This window comes from Mytilus californianus, unplaced genomic scaffold (genome assembly GCF_021869535.1).
Source record: "Mytilus californianus isolate M0D057914Y unplaced genomic scaffold, xbMytCali1.0.p SCAF_11, whole genome shotgun sequence".
Taxonomy (NCBI): Eukaryota; Metazoa; Mollusca; class Bivalvia; order Mytilida; family Mytilidae; genus Mytilus; species Mytilus californianus.
Genome location: NW_026262593.1, coordinates 71,803,661 through 71,828,848, shown reverse-complemented (window position 1 = coordinate 71,828,848; position 25,188 = coordinate 71,803,661). Strand labels below are relative to the sequence as shown.

Here is a 25,188-nt window from a genome sequence, read left to right as displayed (position 1 = left end):
GATACAAATGTGTACTGTTGTGTGCAGATACGATAAAGTCCATGAATATCATATCAACTTTTTTGTAAATTGTACCCACTTCTATTCTTATGGTCAGTGAGTTTCTATGAAGTGCTTCACTGTATAATGCCATTGTGCATTTCAAGTACTTATTTTGTATCTGCAAATCCTCCTAAGTCCCTTGTTAGAATATAATGAAACTTACTTAGAATCTAAACCATAAAATACCATGCATTGTAATTTGCCCCTACTATTCTGTATGATGATTCCCATTATTTTTAATTTGCCCTTGCTTTAAATAAAAGGAGTTATTAATTTGCGAGTTAAGCATGCAGGACCTTGAATTGTAGCACTAGTGTCAAACATCATGATCTTGTATTGCTGGTCATTTTGCCATTTACTTTTTCTGATGATCTATTTTAGTACTGAAAAAAATGAAAATGGCTACAAATCATCGAAGGGCCACAAGTCCTTTAAGTAGCCAACTGACCTTTACAACTGCATTGAATTATATGCAGATCTTGTAATGTTGATCATTTTTCCAGTTTTTAAGTTTATACCCGTATGCAAAAATACTAGCATTCTTCAAGAATCATTATTATAGGGCAAAAACTTCAATAAGCAGTGAATTAATGATTTTGGTCAAGTGACCTTATTGTATTGTATTGCTGATCATTTTTGCCCTTTGCTTTGTCTGTCTATCTTTTATATTTTTCCAATTGCCAAAAAACGAAAAAAAATGGTAAAATTCATCATTTAATAAACTGCTTCGCCAAGCGCAGCTGGATACGACCGCAGAGGTCCAACCCTGAACAGTTGGGGAAAAATGGACACAATATTCAAGCTTGATACAGGTCTGAATTTGGATTGTAATTAACACATTATAGGTTTTTGACACAGAATAAATGTAGTCAAAGAACTTGAAATTGGTTATATGATTTGAATTTATATTCAATTGAAGATTTCTTGCTGTTGTGCAATACACTGTGCTGTTGCGCAATACTTAGTAAATCTGTTTTCAGACTATATACAAAGAATTAGCAAAATAAATTATGACCCCCAATTTCTCTTTGGAAAATTGACAATTTCTTAATATCTTGAGGGAAAAAAAATTGACACCCCCCCAAAAAAAAAATTATATTTTTACCATCCCCTTTCCAAATAAATGATATTTGAAATTTTCTTTTTAATTTCTTAAATCTGGAGGAAAAAAAATTGCCACTTCCAAAAAAAAAAAAAATGGGGAATGTGTCCATGGGACACAGATGCTGCCCCCGCTTGCATATAATGTTATAAAGGGACATAACTCAAGAACTGTAAAAATGACCCTACCCAAATTTGTACTTGTATCTGAGTTTTGTGGTAATAAGCATTGTGTATAATTTCATAACATTTAGTTGAGGCAAACTTAAGTTAGAGAACGGAAACAAAAAATTCAGCAATTTTTCCATTTGTAATGGGGCACAACTCTAGAACGATAAAAGTGATGCCACCAAAATTCGAACTTGATCTGTGTTTTGTGGTAATAAGTATTGTGTAGAAGTTTCATAACATTTGGTTGAGGCAAACTAAAGTTAGAGAACAGAACCAATTTTGGGACGTACCTACAGACGGACATGGGTAAAACTTAATGCCCCCTCCGATATGGCGGGGGCATAAAAAAATTTTATACATCCCCCCCTCTCTCCAAAAAAATAACATTTGAAGAAATTTTCTTTTTGTAAAATGTGGTACAATTTAAGAGACATCCATACACTTAAACACAAGTTATTGTCTGAAAACTAGAAAAATGCTTGTTTTAGACCCATTTTGGCCCCTAATTCCTGAACGGTTTGGGCAATTACCCCCAATATGAATCCCAACCTTCTACTTGTGGTATTGAACCTTGTGGTACAATTTCAGAGCAATCAAAATACTTATTCACAAGTTATTGTCCTGAAACTAGAAAAATGCTTGTTTTGGGCCCCTTTTTGGCCCCTAATTCCTAAACGGTTGGGACCATCATCCCCCAAAAACATTTTTTGCGGTCGTATAAAAATGGACAAAAGACTCAAATGGCAGGGGTGTAAGGAATGTTTCTTATACTCCATAGAGAATGGGTCCATTCTGATCATTTAATTGGAATGAACTTTACACATCACCATAATGGGAGATGCCCAACTTCAATAATTGTGCATACTTTCCGTTAAGTTTGAAGGATCTGTACATGTGTTGAATACTATTAGGGAAGTTGAATACACAAAATTGGTACTGTCTTTTGTAAATTTGCTTAAAAATGACTAAGTTCTCAAGTCCAGAAAAATGGGGGAAATTCCTCAAACAATTCCATAAAAGCTGGTGCACATCTTCAATATGTGTGCAATCTTCCTGTGAAGTTTCATGGATCTGGGTTGAATACTTTAAAGGGAGTTATATGCACAAAATGTGTACTGGCTTTTGTAAATATTTGCTCAAAAATGACCCCAAGCAATTCTATAACATCAGATGCACAATTTCAGTATGTGTGCAATCTTTCTGTGGGGTTTCAAGGATCTGGGTTGAAATTTTTAGGAAGACTTGCTTAAACCAAATTGGTACTTCCTTTTGGATTGCTGATAAATGACTTTATGGGTATGGGTTTTGCTCATTGTTGAAGGCAGTACGGTGACCTATAGTTGCTAACTACTATGTCATTTGGTATCTGGCGGAAAGTTCTCATTGGCAATCATACCACATCTTCTTATTTTTATAATTACTTACGGTGTCAGATATAAACAACACACCTGCCAGACTTCGTATTTTCAGAATTACACATCTTAGTCTGGAAAATGGGAACTAATTCCTCAAACATTTCTTTAATATCAGAAGCCCAATTTCAGTGTGAGAGCAATGTTTCTGTTGATTTTCAAGGATCAGGGTTGAAAACTTTAGGATGACTTGATTACACAAAAAAGGAACCCATTTTCCCCAGCCCACCCATGCACTCTGCATTGATCTTGCAAATCAGCCAAAAATGCCAAAATGGATAAATGTCATGACTTGGGGTAATTCCTCCTTATTTAAAGATCATGTGTTGCTGATCATTTTAGCTGTTTACAGAAACTCTGGCCTATTAACACTTTCAAGATATAAGGCAAAAATACAAAAACTTGTAAAATCATATTCATTAATTGAGAGAACTTAGATTTGTTTAAAAAGACATGAGGTAGAGCTCAACATTCTACACATTTTTGTCCCAATAGATTTCCAATCTTTAACTGGATTCAAGATAACTTGCATTCTACCCTCATGTTTTATTTTTAGCCATGATGGCCATGTTTTTTTTTCTGTGTGGCAGCATCATTGACACAATTTTTAAAGTAGACACCCTAAAGATGGCTGTTATCAGGTTTTTCATGAAAGGGACAACAAGTGATAACAAGTGTTACTACATAATTTTATTTATGAATTAAAGATATAGGGGCATAACTCAATGAGATAATATCCATATGACACATTTAGAGGGCAATTCAATCTTCAACAATAAGTTATTTCATGCTCTAAATCATCCAAAAAAGTGTGAATTAAATTAGACAGTAACAACAAAATCTCCAAATAACTACCTACAAAAACATTAAAATATGATAATGACATAAGTCAACCATGGATGAGTTTATTGACTTAGAACAGGCATTTGAAATTTTGAGGGGGATTAACTAGTATTTTGATATCCCAACCTTCCCCCTTTAAAATCATATCAGTAGAGTAATAAAAGATTTGATCATGAAGTGAGAGAGCCATTGATCAGTTTATTGATTTGGAACCTGCACTTGAATATACGGTAGGATTTTACTAATTTTTTGAGAACACAACCCTCCCCCTTTTAAAATACAATCAGATTTAATCATGATGTGAGACATTATTGATGAGTTTATTGACTTGTAACAGGCTCTCCTATTTTGGCAGGATTAAACTAGATTTTTGAGATCTCAACTCCCTCTGTTTTTTAAAATACAATCAGTAGAGTATCAAAATATTTTTTTGTCTAAATCTGAATTTGTTAAAGTGATGTTTGATGGTCCATACTTTTTGGGGGGATTAATTTCGTTGCAATATTTACCCTTTTTCAATTTACAAATTTTCTAATGATTGCTTTATCTTCCCTAAGAGGGGTGTCATGTTTGAAGGTGGATAGGGTTTTCAAGCATTTCTCCTTAAATTGATCATTTGATGCCTAATTTGTTAACAATTGGAAACTAGAACTGCGGGTGAACCCATAAAATGACACCCCCATCAATTGATTTCATTCAAAAGATACCCCTTTCAGCCTGAGTTTGTCTAAAATCTATTTATTAGTCTCAGACAGATTTTAAAACAGACAATTAAAGTAGAAAAGATTCATGGAATAAAAGACAATGACAGCAAGCCAATCTCTGAAATGCCTCACTGACTATTTGAATAATCCCCATTTAATTACACTCCAACTGTTTGTGTAAAATTTCGGACGTCACTAGAGACCAATCTTTTCATAAATAAAATAAAGTTGTGCACTTTTCCATTCATGAGGGTGTGGATGGGGGTTTACTGAATAGAGAAGAAAGGGCAATAAAATATAAAGATTAGAGAAAAATGGACCAAAAAAATAAAGAATAGAGAATAATGATGTGCTAAAATATAAAGAATTGAGGAAAATGGCCTAAACAAATTAAGTATAGTCCGTTTGACTTCTATAAATCTTCAGAAAATAATTCTTAAAAATTCATTTTTACAAAAAAACATTTTTTTTCTTGATGTATGTTAATGTATGATATATACGAACTCTGACTATGAATATCATAATTTTAGGCCAATAATCAAAAAAGTTACCCATTAGGTCTCTATGTTACTCCTATTTTTTTTTTTATAAAATACTTGATGGAGTAAGTATGACTTGTGACTTTTCTCATTTAAATAATGCTGACCAGCAAATAAACTTGGACTTCATTTAAGTTTTATGTCATGTGATTACTGAACTTATTGTATACATGATTTTGTATTTTTCATTGTTCAATTTCTATGAGTAACCTTAGTAATATTTTCCAATGGACATTACTAGTATAACATTTTTAAAAACTACAAAGTAGTTTTATGCAAAATTCAGTTTAGAAATTTTATTAAAAAGTTCCCCTTTTCACATAAAACTTAAATGAAGTCCAAGTTTATTTGCTGGTCAGCATTATTTAAATGAGAAAAGTCACATGGTATAATGAAACAGGTTTAAAGCACATGTCTTATGTTTTTGTTTTGAATGGAAGGCTGTTACACTATTCATACTTACTCCATCAAGTATTTTATATAAAAAAATAGGAGTAACATAGAGACCTAATGGGTAACTTTTTTTATTATTGGCCTAAAATTATGATATTCATAGTCAGAGTTCGTATATATCATACATTAACATACATCAAGAAAAAAAATGTTTTTTTGTAAAAATGAATTTTTAAGAATTATTTTCTGAAGATTTATAGAAGTCAAACGGACTATACTACAGAAATGAAGGAACCCCCATCCAGACCCTCATATATCTGTTCTTATATAGAAGTTTAAGGATGTTCGCTCCTCTAGTTTTTGATAATTTGCCAGATAATCGGAATCCTCTGGTTTTATCCATGTAGTGCCATTCAAAATTTTGCTCACTAACCCCTACTTTACTTTTCATAATTTTAATACATATAGTTTAAAAAGCCATATTTGAAAGTCTTATAGAATCCTTGTTATTTTTTCATTGTTTTTGAAAGAAAAAAGGTGCCAATGTTAAATGTATGAAAAATCTAGAGAGAATCATTTCCCGCCAAATTTTCAATGGCTTATATCTCGAAAACAAGCACACAGACCCTTCATTTTTTTCTGCTTTTTTAGTTCCTTCATTTATATACTATCAATTTATAACAGTCTTTTAAAAAGCTTGTTGTTTTGAAACAGAGTAGCGAACATCCTTAAAAGTTAGTTGCTCATAGTGTTTCAATGATAACTTGACATCTGCTTGCAGGCTTTACATATATTTTAAAGAAACAACACTTGTTAAAGACTTTCATAGAAACATCCCTTTTGAATTTCGTTTCAATTGGTTTAATAGTTCTTGAAATGAACTTCTCTGAAAATTGGAACAATGGCCCCCTTATTGGCCCCTTAACTGCCCATTGGGGAGATATTGGACTTGTCATCAGGACTAAAGAAACAATATTTGGTAAGTAGCATCTAAAGAACATTTTTGCATATTTTGTTTTCATTTCATGTGCTCTGTTCTTGAAAAGAAAGCCCAGTTATATTTTCCCATAGGGTTTCAATATAATCTTTGACCTTAGTTAGTGGCCATTTTGAATTTCTAATCAGAATGAATGTGACAAAGTTTGTTTATGATATGCAGAAGAATATATCTGGCAAATTTTGTTTCAGTTGGTTCAGAAGTTCTTAAAAAGCAGATTTTTAGAAAATTGGACCTATTAAAACCCCTTTTCTACAGCTGCTTAATCTATATTGGACTTTTATAAGGATGTTATTGATGTTTTCAAAAAAAGTTTACCTGGAACTGCAAAAAAATTATTCTGTTCAGCAGAAACTGAGAAAAGTGTGACAAAACTATATGTTGCACGAAGACTAACAGCTAGATGTACTTCTAATCAAGGTGAATGCAATACAGCCTCATCCCCCCTCCTAAATTGGGGTATCATATGTGTCAACAGTGCCCCTTTGCTCTATCAATTTATAACTGAATCGTAAATAATTGGTCAAAAGTTCAAAACCCTAATTTGGCATGTATTTTTATAAGTTCACATTACAAAGAACATATAATACTATTAAAATTACAAGTTGATGTGACCACCACTCATTGTTAGCTACCTTACCTAAAAATTTTATTGTATTTAAAGTGATTTAGAAAAGACATGCACCAGAAAACATAATGGCCCCTAGATCCTACTACGATGGGCAGGGCATAACATTTGAACTTTTTATGACAACTAAGTCAAACAGTTAATTTGGATGCTAGCATCAAAATATCTTTTTCACTTAATTGGAGATACATTGAAATAGGATAAATAACTGAAGAATGTGGCCATGCATGGGACACAGATGCCCCAATTTGAAACAAGTAAAACTATGAGTAACTGCTCACTGATGATACCCCGCCTAAATATTTCGGTAAACAGGAAGTTGTTGAGTGAACGCATCACACAGTGTAACTTACTTATATAAACCCTGAAACCAAATTTCAGAAATCCTTGTCAAGTAGTTCCTGAGAAAAATGTGACGAAAATTTTCAACTTGGCTATCGTGTAAAATAATACAAGTGTTCGGTAAACAGGAAGTTGTTGAGTGATGAATCTGAAAACGCATCACACGGTGTAACTTGCTTATATAAACCCTGAAACCAAATTTCAGAAATCCTTGTCAAGTAGTTCCTGAGAAAAATGAGACAAAAATATTCATGGGACGGACGGACTGACGGAAGGACAGACAGAGGTAAAACAGCATACCCCCCCCCCCCCCCCCCCTTTTTAAAGCGGTTTAAAGCGGGGGTATAAAATATACGGGAAATTTTGCAATTTTTCAAAGGGACACAGCTCAAGAACAATGAAGGTGACACCACCCAAATTTCAATTTGATTTCTTTGGTGGTAATAAGCATTGTGAAAAAGTTTTGTAACATTTGGTTGAGGCAAACTAAAGTTAGAGAATGGAAACTAATTTTGGAACCAACATACGGACAGACAAGTGTAAAACTTAATGCCCAAGGGGCATAAAAACATTCTATAGATCAAAGCTTGGTATGGTCCTTACGCTTTTTGAACAGGACCAGAAGTTTTGAAACGAAATACATACCTCTTAAAATCTTCTCTTCTTGGCATTTCTGGAAATCCCAGATTCGTACAGTACCATCATCAGAACAAGTCGTAAATTTATTGTCAGATGGAGAAAAACTGTAGGGGAAGAGGAAAAAACAATGTGCATGGTTATATTATTGTTTCAGATTCATCCATGGTAGAAATTTTATGACAAATTCATCATCAATAACCAAAGAAAAAGAAGTAATGAAATTATCTTATGGCAACTGCTAACCATTTTATGAAAATTTGGCATTCATTTTATGAAAGCAATATCAGATATAAATAGACCACACAGAAGCAACACCTATCCTTAAAATTTGCCTGCACCATTCACAAGAATTTCATTGACAGGAGAACATAAGAAAAGCAAGATTAAAATAAAGATAGTTTTAACAACAATAATTCTTCTATTCTATCTATTCCCTTTTTTATTTTTCTTTACTCCCAGCTATTGTCATACATTTCTTGTAATCAGCTGAGAAAATACATTTTGTTAATTTCATGTGTAATGAATATTTGTTGGAACGATTTCTGTTCATGGTTTATTGCATGTACTGTTAGTTTGATACGTTTTGAATGCTAGTTTTCCCTTCCGTTTTAATTAATTTCTATTCTGTTTTCACGACTAGGTGGTGTTTTTTTTTAAGTACCGGGTATGTACTGTGTGTAACAAAGAAAGTTTTACATGGGATTCCATTTTCTTCAAGTTTATGCCATCTTTTAAATCAACTAAAGAACTGTGGATTTATCATTATTCATGGGATACTTTATTTCATGGATTGATGTTTGAAGATTATCACAAATTTAAGGGAATGACCATTTAACTTCAAGGGGGGGTTATGGTTTTTTCCTGAAAAAAAATTCTGATCCCCAATTTGATGAAAAAAAATATTGTGGTCAAGATGAAAAAAAAATTTTTTCTTAATCCAGATTTTCCACATACCTTATAGTGTTAAATTTTGAAAAAAAATAATTTGATTGATAGCATCGAAAAACTAAAAAAAAAAAAAGAAATCCTACTCGGACAAAAAACCATAACCCCCCCCTTGAAGTTAATTGGTTGCTCCCTAAACAAAAGAAATTTTCAATAGGCTTTTAATGAAGAATTAATGAAACCATGAAATCAAGTATCCATGAAAATACAAGTAAATAAAAACACAGTATACAGAATGTTACAGCGATGGCTCGAGATTCTTTGTAATAAGACTTGACTCCACCAGACTGACTATTTTTTTCTTCAAATGTAGATAAATATAAACCAAGACCAGTCCAATATTTTTCAGATCACATGTTGAATGCACATTGTGATTTTTTGTAAGCTTGTCTCTTAACTAATCCAAATAAACAAAATTCCTTTAACAATGCATGATACCGAAGATGCAAATCTCAAAATGGTGTACTGTCAAAAACAGTTTGATGACCAGAAGGCAAAAATCCCAAGTGACACTGGTAATAAAAATGTTAACATATCAAAAGCATAGTGCTTTGATTGCTGTTCGTCATTTGGTAGTCAAATAAAATGACTGAATACACCTAAATATTCATAGTCAAAAAGACTATATCTGTCTGTTTACTAAATTGATTTTAATTTCTTATTCCCTGGTGGATTACACTAACAGACAGATCCCACACAATTTCAGGTACACAAGTGTGAGCACAGCACATTTAGGTAACTAAACTGTATTCAAAATCCAATATTCTTAGAGCTACAAATGAGGAACACCAATAAAAGCAGCAATCAGTTGATCATAGCATTGTTGGTCTCGTGTACATTTACAAGTTATTCTTTTTCTCTTATAAAAGAAAAATTATCTGTAACTATACCATTTAGGTTTTAGTGTGTTTTGCTATTAAATTCTGCCAACCGAGCATTGAATGGATGATCAAAGAAAGAAACTATATGATGTAAACTACAAAATTGTGTCGAGTTACCAACATTCTATAGAGTAACAGTCTCTTAATTAGAACCATTATAACTTGTTTACTATGTTGAAGGCAGTACAGTGAACTGATAAATGGTAGCTGTTTAAACAAACATAAGGAAAGTAATATTTATGTACTGCACAAAGAAACCGGTTCAGTTATTAAGACCAACTCTGTGCACGAAGATTCCTACGACTAAAAATTATCATCAGTTTATAATTCATCATTTACCATCGATTTTTTTCATAACATTTTTTGTATTGAAATGATGCCTACATTTAAATTTAATGTAGTCCTTGTAGGCTAGCACTGGTGTCCTGGATATCTCACATACAAAAACTTTCCGAGCCAACTTATTAAGTTTCTCAAGTGTTCAAGAAAACTAGTTTTATCATGTATGTGTTGTGAATCTAACATATATGTATCAAAACCCTGATGTCACACTTATAAGGACAATGTTGTCATTTCACATGGCACTCATATAATTTAAGCCTATGCAATTGTACACTGGTTTATGAATTCATCTGGATGCATGTCTTTCAAATGATAATAGTTTTAAATCTTTGTTTTGAAATGTGAAAGTGCATTTTTTTTATTTGTACACAACCATCATGGCCACAAGAGCAATCTTATACTTGAAATATAGAAACACGAGATGTGTAAAAACTTCAAGAATACATTATGTCACTAATGAAATACTTTTCAAAACCCATTCTTAATTCATTAAATTAATTAATCAAAATATCTGGACAAATATTGTTAATTCTCCCTGGTGAATATGGGTGCGTTTGAAGGTGTGTTGTTTTATTATTTTTGTTTGTTTTCTGCTACTGGCCTGGTCTCTCTCTGAAACATTTTATATTTGTATTTTTTTTTAATGATACACCTACAAATCATAATAAATACATGTATATGAGAGCTGCACCAAATCTCTTCTTCATCTAAACCTAAAACAATGGATCTCTTTCATGTCAGTCAGATCAGTTATTATACTCCCGCAGAAAGGCATTTTTGCAATTTTTTCTAACCCTTCATAATTTTGATGTATGATAAAGCATGGGATCTATCCGGATTTTGAGGAACAAAAAAAGTTTTGTGATTTTCAAATTTTTATTAAATAAGCCAAATCAAATACAGAATCACAATTTAACAAAATTTTTGTTAATACACATTTTCAAATTTTACAAAATATACTTAAATGATAATTCAATGGGCTATATGCCTTTATTTTTTATACAATTCTACCATTACATAATCTAAATAAACAGGGGAGATGGGCTTAAAGCCTTTATTTTTCTCTGGGCAAACAGGGCAATATGCCTTTATTTTTCTGGGCAAACTGGGCAATATGCCTTTATTTTATCATTACATGTACAAACATGCAAAAAACTGAAGAAACGTGGGCAATGCCTTTATTTAGTCCCTACATACAAGATTGTCTATAAATACTTGGGCTTCTGCCTTTATTATCAAACTATTGTACCTCCTTGTCAAGGGCTTGCGCCTTTATTTTGTGCATTTCTGATCTGACAAACTATCAACCATTTGTCAATGTTCACATATTCATATTTAAACTGAACAACTGAACTCTTGCATATGAGATTTCTCCCAATTGTTATACTTGTATCCAGAGTTAACACTGGTAAATGTTTTATCAAATAGAAACAGATTTCCAAACTTGCCAAAGATTTAAAAAATTCTATGTCACTGCCTCCCCATAGAATATTTCTTGTATTTTTGGCCGATTTTCTCGTAAAATATCAGATTTTATTTGAAACTCATATGCAAGAGTACAGTAAATCAACATGTCTGCGGACATTCTGTAATAATATAACGTAGAAACAATAATGGCTTCAATCCTAATCAAGAGGATGGTTGCCATGGTTACTTTACGTCCAGAATCCCACCTGATCCCACGAACGGGCTCCTTATGTCCTTGAAACATCTTTACATTGTTCATATTGGACTGCCAATACTTGATAAATCCTGAATGATCTCCAGTTATCATCCAAGAATCATTGTTACTCCAGACCATTGCTCGAACTGATGTATCATGGGCCTGAAAAAAAGAATTATATTTCCTTTCCATTACAATTCCATTACAATTCAGCTATAAAGCTCCATGTTATCATGGTGCTAAGTTATATATTTTACCATAGTGCTAACTAAATCTATTTTATAATAGAGTTTAAAATATGGTGTCAAATCTTTCATATGGATTTTTTTGTAAAAAAAAATATGCAGCATTTGCAGATATTTTTACTGGTCTTCCTTTATAAATATGCATTACAAAAGAAAATTTTCGATGAGTTAGAAATTTGCATCTTGATCGATATTGCATTCAATACTTTCTCCTGAAAGTTTGGTACAAATTAGAGAGGTTCTGAGTAAAACGATATTTGAATGCAAGCCACGAGAGATGCCAGAATCCGACTTAGTTTCCTTACTATGTACAGGCATTTTTATATTCTGATATTAAGATAGATGGGGTATTTTTTCTATGCATCCCTTCTGGGCATGTTGCACAAATATTGTTCAGTTTAAAGATATTCTACCCAATTTTATTCAATATACAACAGAAACATATAAAACTATCAAAAAATTAAGTATGTTAGTTGAATTAAAATTTTTAGAAAAATCCTTTTTAAATCAAGGGCAGATAATTGATAAGACAATTTGTGTTATGGGGATTTTTCAGGAAAATAAGGCCAATGAGCCCTATTTATATTTGGTAATTCTGAAGTATTAATTAAAAGCAATTCTCTCATTGAATTTTAGTAACCAATTCTATTGTTTAATGTTTCCTCAATAAGGAAAAATTAAGTTTCCCCTATATAAACCCTTTTTAAATAACTGTAATATCTTTAAACGGAAAAACAAGGGCTGTGACCCTCAGTTTATATATTGAAATTTCAAAGAACATTGACCTAGAAGTCTTTTACAGAAGTTTAAGAAAAATCTATCACGGAACATTTATACAACCCATGGCCAGCTATCTTAAAGAAAAATATTTCTCAATAATGTGTAATAACCCTATAGTATTTTAAATATACTACTTTTTCAAATCCAATGGCTTTATTTCAAAATGAGAACACTGTAACAACTTATGCATACTGAAATAGCCTAAATTCTGTAAGGTATATGAAGAATGAAGAAAAGGGAGACAAGTATGAAACTATGACAAATACTAACTTTGCATTTTTAATGATTTTTTTTAAAACAATTTTTCAAGTCAAAAGCAACTTCTACAGTTCTAGGTAACAATTTTTTTGTGTAATTCATATAACATTTGTATGATTTTTTTATTATGGAATTATTTTGCAAAACTATTACAAAGGGAACAATTGTAAGAAAATGTGTATAAATTGTCTTAGTATTTCAGTGACAAGTCATTGAAAAATCTAAATATGTCAAATAGAATCCACATTAAAACTTGTTCATAACATTATTGTGTTCTTTGTTTATATTGACAGCAAAGTTCCTTGAAAAATGTCTCCATTGCATTGATTTAATCATTTACATACAGTTACTTATAAAAAACTTAAGAATAGGTTTACTTTATTGAATATATTAATGTCTTTTTGTTAACTACATACTTTTGTAAAATTGCATAATTTTCTCAGACATTGGTACACAAGGGGTTTTATCTTAAAAGCATAATAAGCCAAAATGTTTCCTTCGCAAACAAATATTTCTTTACAGTAAACATGGTCCTGTTATGCAAAAAAAAAGATTCAATAAATAGTGTTAAGATAACAAGGACTTTATACAACTGACGAGACTTACTTGCAAAATAGTTTCAAAGTTGAAAGTTAAACCATTCCATAAAGTGAATTCCCCACTGGATGCCCCAGTTACAAGTCTTCTTCCTTCTGGTGTCCACTGAAATTAGAATAATAAGATCATTAACAATGAATAAGATGATCTTGATCCATCATTTTTGAAATTCTAATTTCTAACATTTTCCCTCATCACTAATCATTGATCTTTTTCACTTTGCATTTCATAATATATACAGGAAAAAAACAGAGATAATACTGTACATGAGAAAAAAAAGTGACAAGATATAAAAAAATTAGATGTGGTATGATTGCCAATGAGGACTAATCACCAGAGTTAAAAATGAAGTGGTAGTAAGCAATTATACGCCACCATACTGCCTTCAACAATGAGCAAAAATAGTACTGTATAGTCAACTATAAAAGTCCCTGACATGAAACAATTCAAACGAGAGAAAACTCATTATTTTGTCCAAAGTCAGGAGCCTGTATTTCAGTGGTTGTATGTTGATAGCTCATTTCTGTCATTTTTATTTTTCGTAAATTGCTTCGTTCTAATTTGTTTTAAAGACCTCTGGTTTTAGGATTTGTTCTCATTTTTAAAGATAAAATGGCGACCTATAATTACTTTTATCTTCATCATTTGAAACTCTTGTGGATAATTATTTCATTGACAATCATACCACATCTCATTTTTTTTATACTTCTAAAGACCACTCACTCGAGCTCACCATGGTCCATAAGTCATCCAGAAGGAATATAAATATATACTTACAGCAAGACAGAAAATTGGACATCTGAATTTATTTGTTGATGTTCTTATAAACTTTGTCGTCACACAGTTCATTGGATTAGTTTTCATACTCAATGGTGGAGTCAGCTGAAATGTGAAAACATTGTTATGGTCACGACAAATTAAAGTGTGTCCAATGATCTGGAAAATTAAATAACATACATATTTCTGCCCTAACAATGTGAAAATATGTCTTTTTAAATGTTCTTATTTGTTTAGGAAAAAGGTACATTGTTCAATATGTTTTTTTAAGTCCCACCACCAATTGATTTTTTCCATATATACTTTATGCCAAAATTACCCATATATCTAAGATTTTCCTGGAAGAGCCCTTACATATATCTTTCGAATCTTCTAATTTAAAACTTTTTGCCGGTAATTCATCATGTCTCAGACTTTCAGTGGTCATTCTGGCCAGCAAATATTCAATATTTTACTAGACCACAGTGTGTGTAACCAGGATTCAAATATAAAATAAAATGCTCCGCAGGGCGCAGCTTGATACGACCGCAGAGGTCGAACCCTGAACAGTTAGGGCAAGTATGGACACAACATTCAAGCTTGATACAGCTTTGCATTTGGATTGTGATTAAATATTTGACACAGCATAGGTTTCTGACACAGAATGAATATGGTCTAAGAACTTAAAAATTTTAAATTGGACATTCACCTATTATGGTCCAATATCCAAAATCTAAATACATGGTTAGATTCAGCATATCAAAGAACCCCAAGAATTCAATTTTTGATGAAATCAAACAAAGTTTAATTTTGGACCCTTTTGACCTCAATGTGGACAAAGTTGATAACGGGGCCCAAAAATCAAAAATCTAAATACATGGTTAGATTCAGCATATCAAAGAACCCCATATATTCAATTTTTGTTGAAATCAAACAAAGTTTAATTTTGGATCCCGATTTGGACCAACTTGAAAACTGGGCTCATAATCAAAAATCTAAATACATGATTAGATTCAGCATATCAAAGAACCCTAAGAATTCAATTTTTGTTTAAATCAAACTAAGTTTAATTTTGGACCCTTTGGACCTTAATGTAGACCAATTTGAAAACGGAACCAAAAATTAAGAATCTAAATACACGGTTAGATTCGGCATATCAAAGAACCCCAATAATTCAATTTTTGATGAAATCAAACAAAGTTTAATTTTGGACCCTTTGGACCTCAATGTGGACCAATTTAAAAACGGGGCCCAAAATCCAAAAACTAACTACACGGTTAGATTCAGCATATTAAAGAAACCCAAGAATACAAGAATAAAACCCCATTGAAATTGGTCAAGAAATAAGCAATTTATATATACGAAGTATCTTCTTTTGCACAATACTGTGCAATTAAATATTTCTTGCTATTGCCCAATACTGTACAATTGACAATTTCTTGCTATTGCGCAATATTGTGCTATTGGATATTTCTTGCTATTGCGCAATACTGTGCAATTGAAGATTTCTTGCTATTGCGCAATACTGTGCAATTGAAGATTTCTTGCTATTGTGCAATACTGTGCAATTGAAAATTTCTTGCTATTGCACAATACTTATTATATAATAATTTACACATCCTGTTTGCAATTGGTGTGTATCTCCTACCATATCATTATTATTTGCTTTTAAATATAAATCAGAAATAACCAACTTAAAATGGAAAATTTTAAAAGAAAAAAAAAAGGAAAAAAAAAAAAATCCCCCCCCAAAATTTTTTGAACCCCCTTATGATTCATCACCCCCAAACTTAATCCTCATCTTCCCTTTGTGGTATGGTACCTTGCAGTACAATTTCAGAGAGATCCATACACTTGAACACAAGTTATTGTCTGGAAACTATAAAATGTGTTTTTTGGCCCCTTTTTGGCCCCAAATTCCTAAACGTTTAGGGCAATTACCCCCAAACTCAAACCCAGCTTTCCCTTTGTGATAATGAACCTTGTAGTACAATTTCAGAAAGATCCATACACTTACACACAAGTTATTGTCCTGAAACTAGAAAAATGCTTGTTTTTTGCCCCTTTTTTGGCCCCTAATTCCTAAAATATTGAGGCAATTACCCCCATCATCAATCCCAGCCTTCCCTTTGTGGTATGGTACCTTGCAGTACAATTTCAGAGAGATCCATACACTTGAACACAAGTTATTGTCTGGAAACTAGAAAAATGCTTATTTTTGGCCCCCAATTCCTAAACGTTTCGGCAATTACCCCCAAACTCAATTCCAGCTTTCCCTTTATGATATGGAACCCTGTAGTACAATTTCAGAAAGATCCATACACTTACACACAAGTTATTGTCATGAAACTAGAAAAATGCTTGTTTTTTGCCCCTTTTTTGGCCCCTAATTCCTAAAATTTTGAGGCAATTACCCCCAAAATCAATCCCAGCATTCCTTTTGTGATATGGAACCTTGTGGTACAATGTCAGAGAGATCCATACACTAACACACAAGTTATGTCTGGAAGTTACAAAAATGCTTATTTTTGGCCCCTTGTTGGCCCCTAATTCCTTTACTGTTGGTACCATAACCCCCAAAATCAATCCCAACCTTCCTTTTGTGGTATTGAACCTTGTGGTAAAATTTCATAGAGATCCATTCACTTAAACTAAAGTTAGAGTGCGAAAACCAATGTGTCTTCGGACGCCACGACGACAATGACGACAACTTCATAGCAATATACAACCACAAAATTTTTTTGCGGTCGTATAAAAAATTGTAAGGGGTTCCACGGAACCCTGTGTCTCGCCTACGATTGCTGCTGTCAGTGTAAAAGTGTTATGTTGACGTAAAAAGTGAGTCCATTTATCAGAAAAATACAGAACTTAAAAAAAAAATAAAACTTATTTTTTAGATTCTATTTCTTGCTTCTGTCCAAGTTTCATAACAATCCATGAAGATTTACAAACTTATCATGTAAAACAAATTTAATCCCAGACTGTCTGTAAATGTTAACTGTAAAAAACTAATTAGTCCATCTATCAGAAAAATACTAAAAATGAAAATATATTTTCAAAACTCTGCATCAGGCATTATCTCTAAATCATTAAAAAGCTTCTGCTAAAGTTTCAAAAAATTCTATGAAGGTTTGACAAAGTATTTGAAATGTAACAAACTTTAACCCCAGACTGTATCTTCTTGTTAACTGTGAAATAAATTAAGTTCATTTATCAGCAAAATAGGGTAAAATGAAAATAAATATTTTCAAAATTTTGCTCTAATACTGTATTTTGGTCATAAACAAGCTTCTGTCCAAATTTCATAAAATTCAATGAAGGTTTGACAAAATTATTGATATCTTAAAAAACTTTCAACCACAGACTGAGCCTAAATGTTTGACACTACCGACAACGGAATCTATGATCTCTATGTCTCGCTTTCACTAAATAAATTTAGCAGGCTTGAGAAAAATGAAATCACATCAAGTTTTTTCGTTAATAGAACCTCTTCTACAATGGCATGATTGGATTTGTTTATTCAAGTACAACCTAAATGGACAAAACCATAACAAACTTTGAACTTGGAAAGTATTTTTTAACAAACATCTTTTCAACATTAAAGATAGGAATCCAATAGTAAAATATGTCCTGAAATATCAATTTATATCTAGCAAAATTTTCTTATATCTTATGAGTTCAGCCCTTAAATATATCAGTTCAAATATGTGTAACTACAGTTACAAATGTAGTTTGTATTTTGATTAGAAAAAAATCAGAAGATTTAATCTAAGGGCTGTTCCCTTTAAACATAGGTACCAAGGCAAGGCACATTGAAAATGGGGTAACTGCCTATAGATGCTACATTTTTACTGTCCAAAAAAGTATTTGACACCCGCTCATAGTTGATATTTCATGATGCCACCCCTGAGTCCCATGTATGTTATTTTATGGAATAGTCCTAACCAAATGAATAGTTACAATTTATGACAAAAATCAGCAAAGACCCATCGAAACAACATCTGATACACAAATTTAATAATACTTTTAGATATTTGGATGATATTTTGGCTCTCAATAATGACGACTTCAGTATGTATACTAAAGAAATTTATCCTGTTGAACTTACTTTAAATAAAGCTAATACTAACAATGACCACTGCCCTTTCCTCGATCTTGATATATCTATATCATTAACGGAAAGCTTAATACTAAAATATATGATAAAAGAGATGATTTTTCATTTCCTATCGTTAATTATCCATTTTTAGATGGTGACGTTCCCTTGTCACCATCTTACGGTGTTTATATATCTCAACTTGTACGATTCGCTCTTGTATGTAACAATGTTTTAGATTATAACGAGAGAAATTTATGTATTACTGAAAAATTATTACACCAGGGTTTTCGATATCACAAACTAGTCAAAACATTTACTAAATTTTATCATCGGTATAAGGACATCATTCGTAAATATAGCTCAACATGCAGACTTCTTATACGTTCGGTATTTCACATCCAATTTTTTATGGAAATATTCTTTATAAAGCACAAAAATGTCAGTATTCACCTCTGAAGCTAACAAAACCTTTAAATAGACTTATTAAGAAGGGATATAGTTACGATACTGTTGTCAGGTCATTAAAGATTGCATATTTTGGCGTTAATATTGATTCACTTATAGGGTCTTTGCATCGGCACTAAACACATTTATTTAAAAACCAGTTGTTGGCATGACACAGGTTATGTTCTTCTCATATATGTTATGATGGTATGATATTAAACCCCTAACGGGAAGGATTGTGCCTGATATTCAAATGATGAAGACATAATCTTTCAATCAGTTTAATTGAAGTCTGGAGCTGGCATGTCGGTTAACTGCTAGTAGTCTGTCGTTATTTATGTATTATTGTCATTTTGTTTATTTTCTTTGGTTACATCTTCTGACATCAGACTCGGATTTCTCTTGAACTGAATTTTAATGTGTGTATTGTTATGCGTTTACCTTTCTACATTGGCTAGAGGTATAGGGGGAGGGTTGAGATCTCATAAACATGTTTAACCCCGCCGCATTTTTGCGCCTGTCCCAAGTCAGGAGCCTCTAGCCTTTGTTAGTCTTGTATTATTTTTAATTTTAGTTTCTTGTGTACAATTTGGAGTTTAGTATGGCGTTCATTATCACTGAACTAGTATATATATTTGTTTAGGGGCCAGCTGAAGGACGCCTCAGGGTGCGGGAATTTCTCGCTGCATTGAAGACCTGTTGGTGACCTTCTGCTGTTGTCTGTTCTATGGTCGGGTTGTTGTCTCTTTGACACATTCCCCATTTCCATTCTCAATTTTATTATACTGGTATCAACTCTCTAATGTCTGTTGCAATAAAGACTACACTTACATCTATCTGGTACAAAGAATCTGGCATGACAGCTCTCACATCTCTATAATCTCTCTGCCAACATCGATTCTGCAATACAGTATTTATACATTAGAGCTTTTCTACATAATTGTACAGGCATAATTGAAGGTCAAAAGGTTAAATAAAAACTGAATTGTTGGTGGGTTTAGATAATTATCCATCTGCCATGATCGCAGCTAAAAGAAATAAACAATTAAAATTTATATTTCACATTTTTTTATTTCCTTAGGGAGCCCTAAAAAACATTCAGATGTATCTTTTTACACATTCAGATGTACAAAAATGTTTTCTCTATTTATTCTATCACTAGCAATCACTGTTTACCTACTCAGCGATTAACTAAATCATCTTGTGTGTTCTGTACATGTAAAACATAATTTTTACCTTAATGATGCTATTTTTTTTCCATGATAATGTGTTGTTAGTTTTCTGTTTTAAATTGTTTTACATTTGTTATGTCTGGGTCTTTAATAGCTCACTTTGCCATATGGGTTTTGCTCATATTTGAAGGCCATATGATGACCTATAGTTGCTAACTTTTACATCATTTGGTCTATGGTGGAAAGTTCTCATTGGCAATCATACCACATAACCTTATTTTTATATAAATCTTAGATATAGCATTAGTAATATAATACCTCTATATATTTAATCACTGCAGAATTATAATCAACTGTTTTCCTATGTACAGCTTTTCTCATCCGTTTACCATCAAACATAACCACCTGACCGGCTGCCTGATTTGGGTCTTTGCTTGGATCCACACCACTTGGTGGTTGCTGGGTGGCATTCTGTTGTGGCTGTTGGTAACTAGGTGGCTTCTGTAGTTGTTGATGATTTGGCTTGGGAGGCATATACTGGAAATTTCCTGGCGGGAATGGCCTTCCCATGGGCATTGTGGCAACACCACCATCCATCATAGCTGTTGATTGTAAAGCCCTCTAAGTCATTGTTGGATCTGAAATTTATATGAATAGTTTTACTATCATAATTTTCTTAATTATCAATGTATCCTATCATATTCAATAATTGTCAATATGTATAATATTAATTTATATTTAAGATCAATTGTGAAGTCCATTTATCAGTAAAATTCAGAATCTTTTTTACAACTAAATGTTAACTGGAAAAAGTCAGTAATATATCATTTATATAGAAAGAACAAAAAAATATTTTCCAAACTCTGCTCTGAATACTGTCTTTTGACCATAAAAAAGCTTCTGTCCAAATTCGTAAAATTCCACAAGGTTTGACAAAGTTATTAATCATTAAAAAAATCAACCACAGACTGAACCTAAAATGTTAATGCTGCCGCAAACGCCAACAAAATATTGCCGGCTGGACATAAACCAAAAACAAAATTGATTGAAGTTCTAAAGAAATGTTTAGGACAATTAAGCATTTTGTCATGTTTGTCTGGTATGATTTTGGTTAAAAGACCTGCAGATTTTTTTTTTTTATATTTTGTATTTCCTGAAATGTCACATTATTTTTTCAATTTGTGATTGGTGAATGTTTAAACATTTTTTTCTCCAAAAACAAACAGATGAAATTATGATCTTTGAAAGTTCATTTACAGATAATTATAAAATGTCTGTACATGTATGTGAATGACTACTCAAACACACCCTAATATTAGTGCTAAGATTAACTGAAACACTATTAATAACACATAACTGAGAGGGGGACTAAGCAGATTGTTACTCTGAGAAAGCCAAGGTTAATATCTTTTCAAGGGATAACAATCTGCTCAATCATCCTCTCAGATATGTGTACATGTTATTTAATTTATTATACTGAATGTTCTGTTATTGCTGTCTATCAAATTTTAAATTTCAAATTCAAAGTAATAAACTATGACGTCTTGTATATAGCAACCATCCATATTTAATAAAGCGCACAAGTGATCAAGCGTCTCTGTGAAGGGTAATACAGTCAGAGGTACTACTTGTACAAGTAATCCTTATTTACTTGAAGAAGAAAATATTAATATTCTTATATAAGTAAATTTTGTTTTGTTCATTTTTCCTTATAATGTTTGAATAATCTCCCCTTAATTTTCTTAAAAATTTACTTGTATAATTTTTTTTTACAATCCCGAAAATTCTCAAGTTTTGAGATGTAAAAACATGCCTTTAACAATTTTTCTCATGTTAGCTCATAATTTTTTATTAGAGTTCAATGTTCCATCTCATTAATTCAGCAGAGAAACTAATTGCGCAAATATCTCAAGTAATTGTGCAAGGCCTTCAAAAATTGCCCCTTGGGGGCTTGTAAATGAGCAGTGTTCTGAAGATAACAGACAAATGAGATTTTCATTGTCCATGAAATTACACTTAAATGATAAGTAAAGACAACTGCAAAGGACAGACAATTAAAAATTCTATTAGAGCAAAGAAGTCCTGAGAAATTCAAGAAAAGAAGATAGTATGACTTTTTTTACTTATATACATGGAAGTAAAATATCTGAATGTCTAAGGGACATAACTAAGCCAATAAAATAATTTACCTATACAAGTAAATAAAATACACAAGTATAAGTATCTTACAAATTTACTGCTACAAGTATATTAATATTTACTTCTTCAAGTAAATAAAAATTACTTGTACAAGTAGTACCCCTGACTGTATTAATAAAGTTTTTGCAATGGGATAGAGTAAATTATCTCCCTTGTATTAACCAATCAAAATCTGGCATTTTAACCTAAAGTATAATAAATTGAATTGCAATCCACACTCTTAGATTTATGCAGGTGATGGTATAAACAATACTTAAATACATTTTACATGCCTCAGACACTTGACATGACTTGTACAATTTTTTATAACATTTTTCTGGCAAACAAACACATTTAAGCTAGCTGCAGTATGTAGATTTTTTATTGTGAAATTCTATCTTACAGCATACATTAAAGATATGCTTATAGGGAAGGTTTGTGAACAGGTATAACTGGTTTAACCCACACCATATATTGTGCCTATACTATGTCAGGCTACTTAACTCATGTGTTGTTTGTAAGTTTGTTTTTAAGAGTAGACTAATATTGTTAAATGAAGTAGTCGTTTGCGCTGAATTTTTTGGCAAATCCTGTAATATTCCCTATAATCATTTCCTGTAAAGTTAAAAATACTTTCAGACTTTCTCAATAATAACTGGTTCAAATGATATCTTTAAAGCAATGTAAGGTAGTTTATATATAATCTACGGTAAATCACCACTCCCCCTCCCCCCTTTATTGCACCAACTACCTCATGTACGATAGAACCGAATTATATTGATATTAATTAGGCTAACAGTTTTCTTGTTTGAACTGTTTTACATTTTTCATTCAGGCTGACAGTTTTCTAGTTTTAATTCACATTTTTGTTCAGGGTCTTTTGTAGCTGACTAAAGCGATGGGTTTTTCTCATTGCTTTATATCTTTGTCATTTAAACTTTGGTGGGTAGATTGTCTCCTTGGCAATCATACCACATCTCCTTATTTCTATATCTATGGATTTGCGGTTAGTTTTATGCTATTTGATCTATTGTTCCCAATCTAATTCATTTGAATTCAGAGGTTCCGATACATTTTTAAACAAATAATTAACCTCATTACTGTCAAAAAAAAATTCTGCAACACTCAATTAGAAAGTTTAAATACATGGTCTACTCATAACTGATAGCCATAATCTGTGTATTGGCATACAATATGAAATGGTGCACTTAAATAATACATCTTATTGCTATTTGTCCGCCATTACTGGACATCACAAAGGTTCCCATAAATATTTGACGTCTTAATACAAAATATCTGACACCACAATGGAAAAATGATTGTTGTATGACGTCAACGGTTCAAGCGGGACAGAATTCCAAATAGCGATAAAGTGTATTATAGAATTCTGATTAATACACCAAGCTTTGTTGATTAAAATAAAAAAAAAGTTAAATTATTGAAATATATTGCTGATCTGATGGACTGGTTCAGGATATGTGGCGAAGCCTAAATTTGCTGCACAAATCACTTATGTTTTGAAGGAACATAATTATTTTTCTCCTTCCAATATATAAAATAAAGAGATGTGGTATGATTGCCAAATAAATTTGAAGAAAACCATCAGTATCAAAACAAACATTTTAAAATTTAAAGAAAAAATAAAAACTCCGAATTTTTTTGTCAAGAAATCGTTGTTTCTTAATTCTAAATAGTAACAATATTTTTTTCACTTCCCATCTGATACATTTTTTTTTCAAAAAATTAAGATAAAATATATACCCCCTTTTTGTCAAGTTTCCACCAGAAAAGATGAATCATTGAATGGCTGGTGCCTATTCTAGCAGCTTATAACCCGCATGTCATATCGTCGTAAAATAATTGGTTTCACATAATGTCAATTTTTCAGAGTTTTTTTTTTTTGAACAGCCTATCTAAAAAGGGGGAGCTTTCAAAAGCTCACATTTAGTAGCAAGGGAGATTATTTTGAAACGAACTTTTAAGTGCGTTTAACCTAAACAACGCGCTACTACCAGACTTACAGTTGTGCCAATAGATTGTATGTGTTTGATTTGCTTTATTATTTATTCAGGCAAAATGTTTATTGTCAAACAACAACAAAGATCTTCTATCACATCGTTGTCTTCCTTTGCACGTTTCATACAAATGGCGACCAATGTGCGTACGCCTGCGCAGAACTTGAAATAAAAATTACATTCGAAATTTCAAATATTTTTTTGCGAAGTGAAAATTAATGAACAGATCAGTTGACTTTTAAATTGACCGGATTTCAATATTCTGATTTAAACAACTAAATTTGAATTTTTATTTAACTTTTAATTTTTACATTTTTTATACTATTTTTTTTTTCACATTTAGTTTAGGTGAGCCCTTTTTAAAAATAGCGTTAAATAATTTGTGCTTCTTTCCAACTTCTCAAGTTGGTACAGTACTAGAGCTAGTTCTAATTGATTGACATACCTTAATTATATTAGGGTATATAGGGAAAACAAATTTCAAGGACAAGTGCCTGTGTTGTTCCAGTCTATATGTATTCTCTGAAGTGTGTGGATCCCAAACTGTGTAGCAATATTCTAATTTTGGTCTTACTATAGTTTGATAAGCGGGCTCTTTCCTTCAATTTGAACTATAGCTAATTTCGAGTTATTTTTTAGATTTCGTCTGATAAATGATAAGGATTGATTTGCCTTTGCTGCTGATTGTTGTATATGTTTGTTCCATTTGAGATTTGAAGAAAGTGTAATGCCTAGAGTATTTTGCTGATTGGACTTGTTCCGTAGGATATGGCCATGCCATATTGTAATAGAAATGTTTTTGTTTTTTCTTTGTTTTGACTCTATATATAAGGAAGTTACATTTGTCCGGGTGGAATGACATGAGCCAGTCATTCTCCCGTTGTTTAACTGCTCAAGTTCGATGACTTCTTGAAGTAATCATGACAATCGTTTTGGAGAGGAGCTAGTGGTTTAATCTCTTAATTGTGCTGTCTGATCCAGTGAAATGCCGTAGTGTTCAGT

At 32.0% G+C, this 25,188-nt stretch overlaps 1 protein-coding gene across 1 annotated transcript in view; it reads right to left on the bottom strand.

The window, feature by feature from the left end:
- Positions 1 to 24,327, bottom strand: part of LOC127720643 (pre-mRNA 3' end processing protein WDR33-like) — a 62,712-nt gene extending 38,385 nt beyond the window's left edge. The window contains exons 1-7 of the mRNA XM_052227355.1: positions 24,193 to 24,327; positions 20,312 to 20,631; positions 19,653 to 19,721; positions 14,300 to 14,404; positions 13,532 to 13,627; positions 11,653 to 11,804; positions 7,818 to 7,915 (exon numbers count right to left, since the gene is read on the bottom strand). Coding sequence (XP_052083315.1) covers positions 7,818 to 7,915; positions 11,653 to 11,804; positions 13,532 to 13,627; positions 14,300 to 14,404; positions 19,653 to 19,721; positions 20,312 to 20,593 — 802 coding nt within the window. The 5' untranslated portion in view covers positions 20,594 to 20,631; positions 24,193 to 24,327. The remainder of the gene's footprint in view (positions 1 to 7,817; positions 7,916 to 11,652; positions 11,805 to 13,531; positions 13,628 to 14,299; positions 14,405 to 19,652; positions 19,722 to 20,311; positions 20,632 to 24,192) is intronic.
- Positions 24,328 to 25,188: the final 861 nt, after the last annotated feature.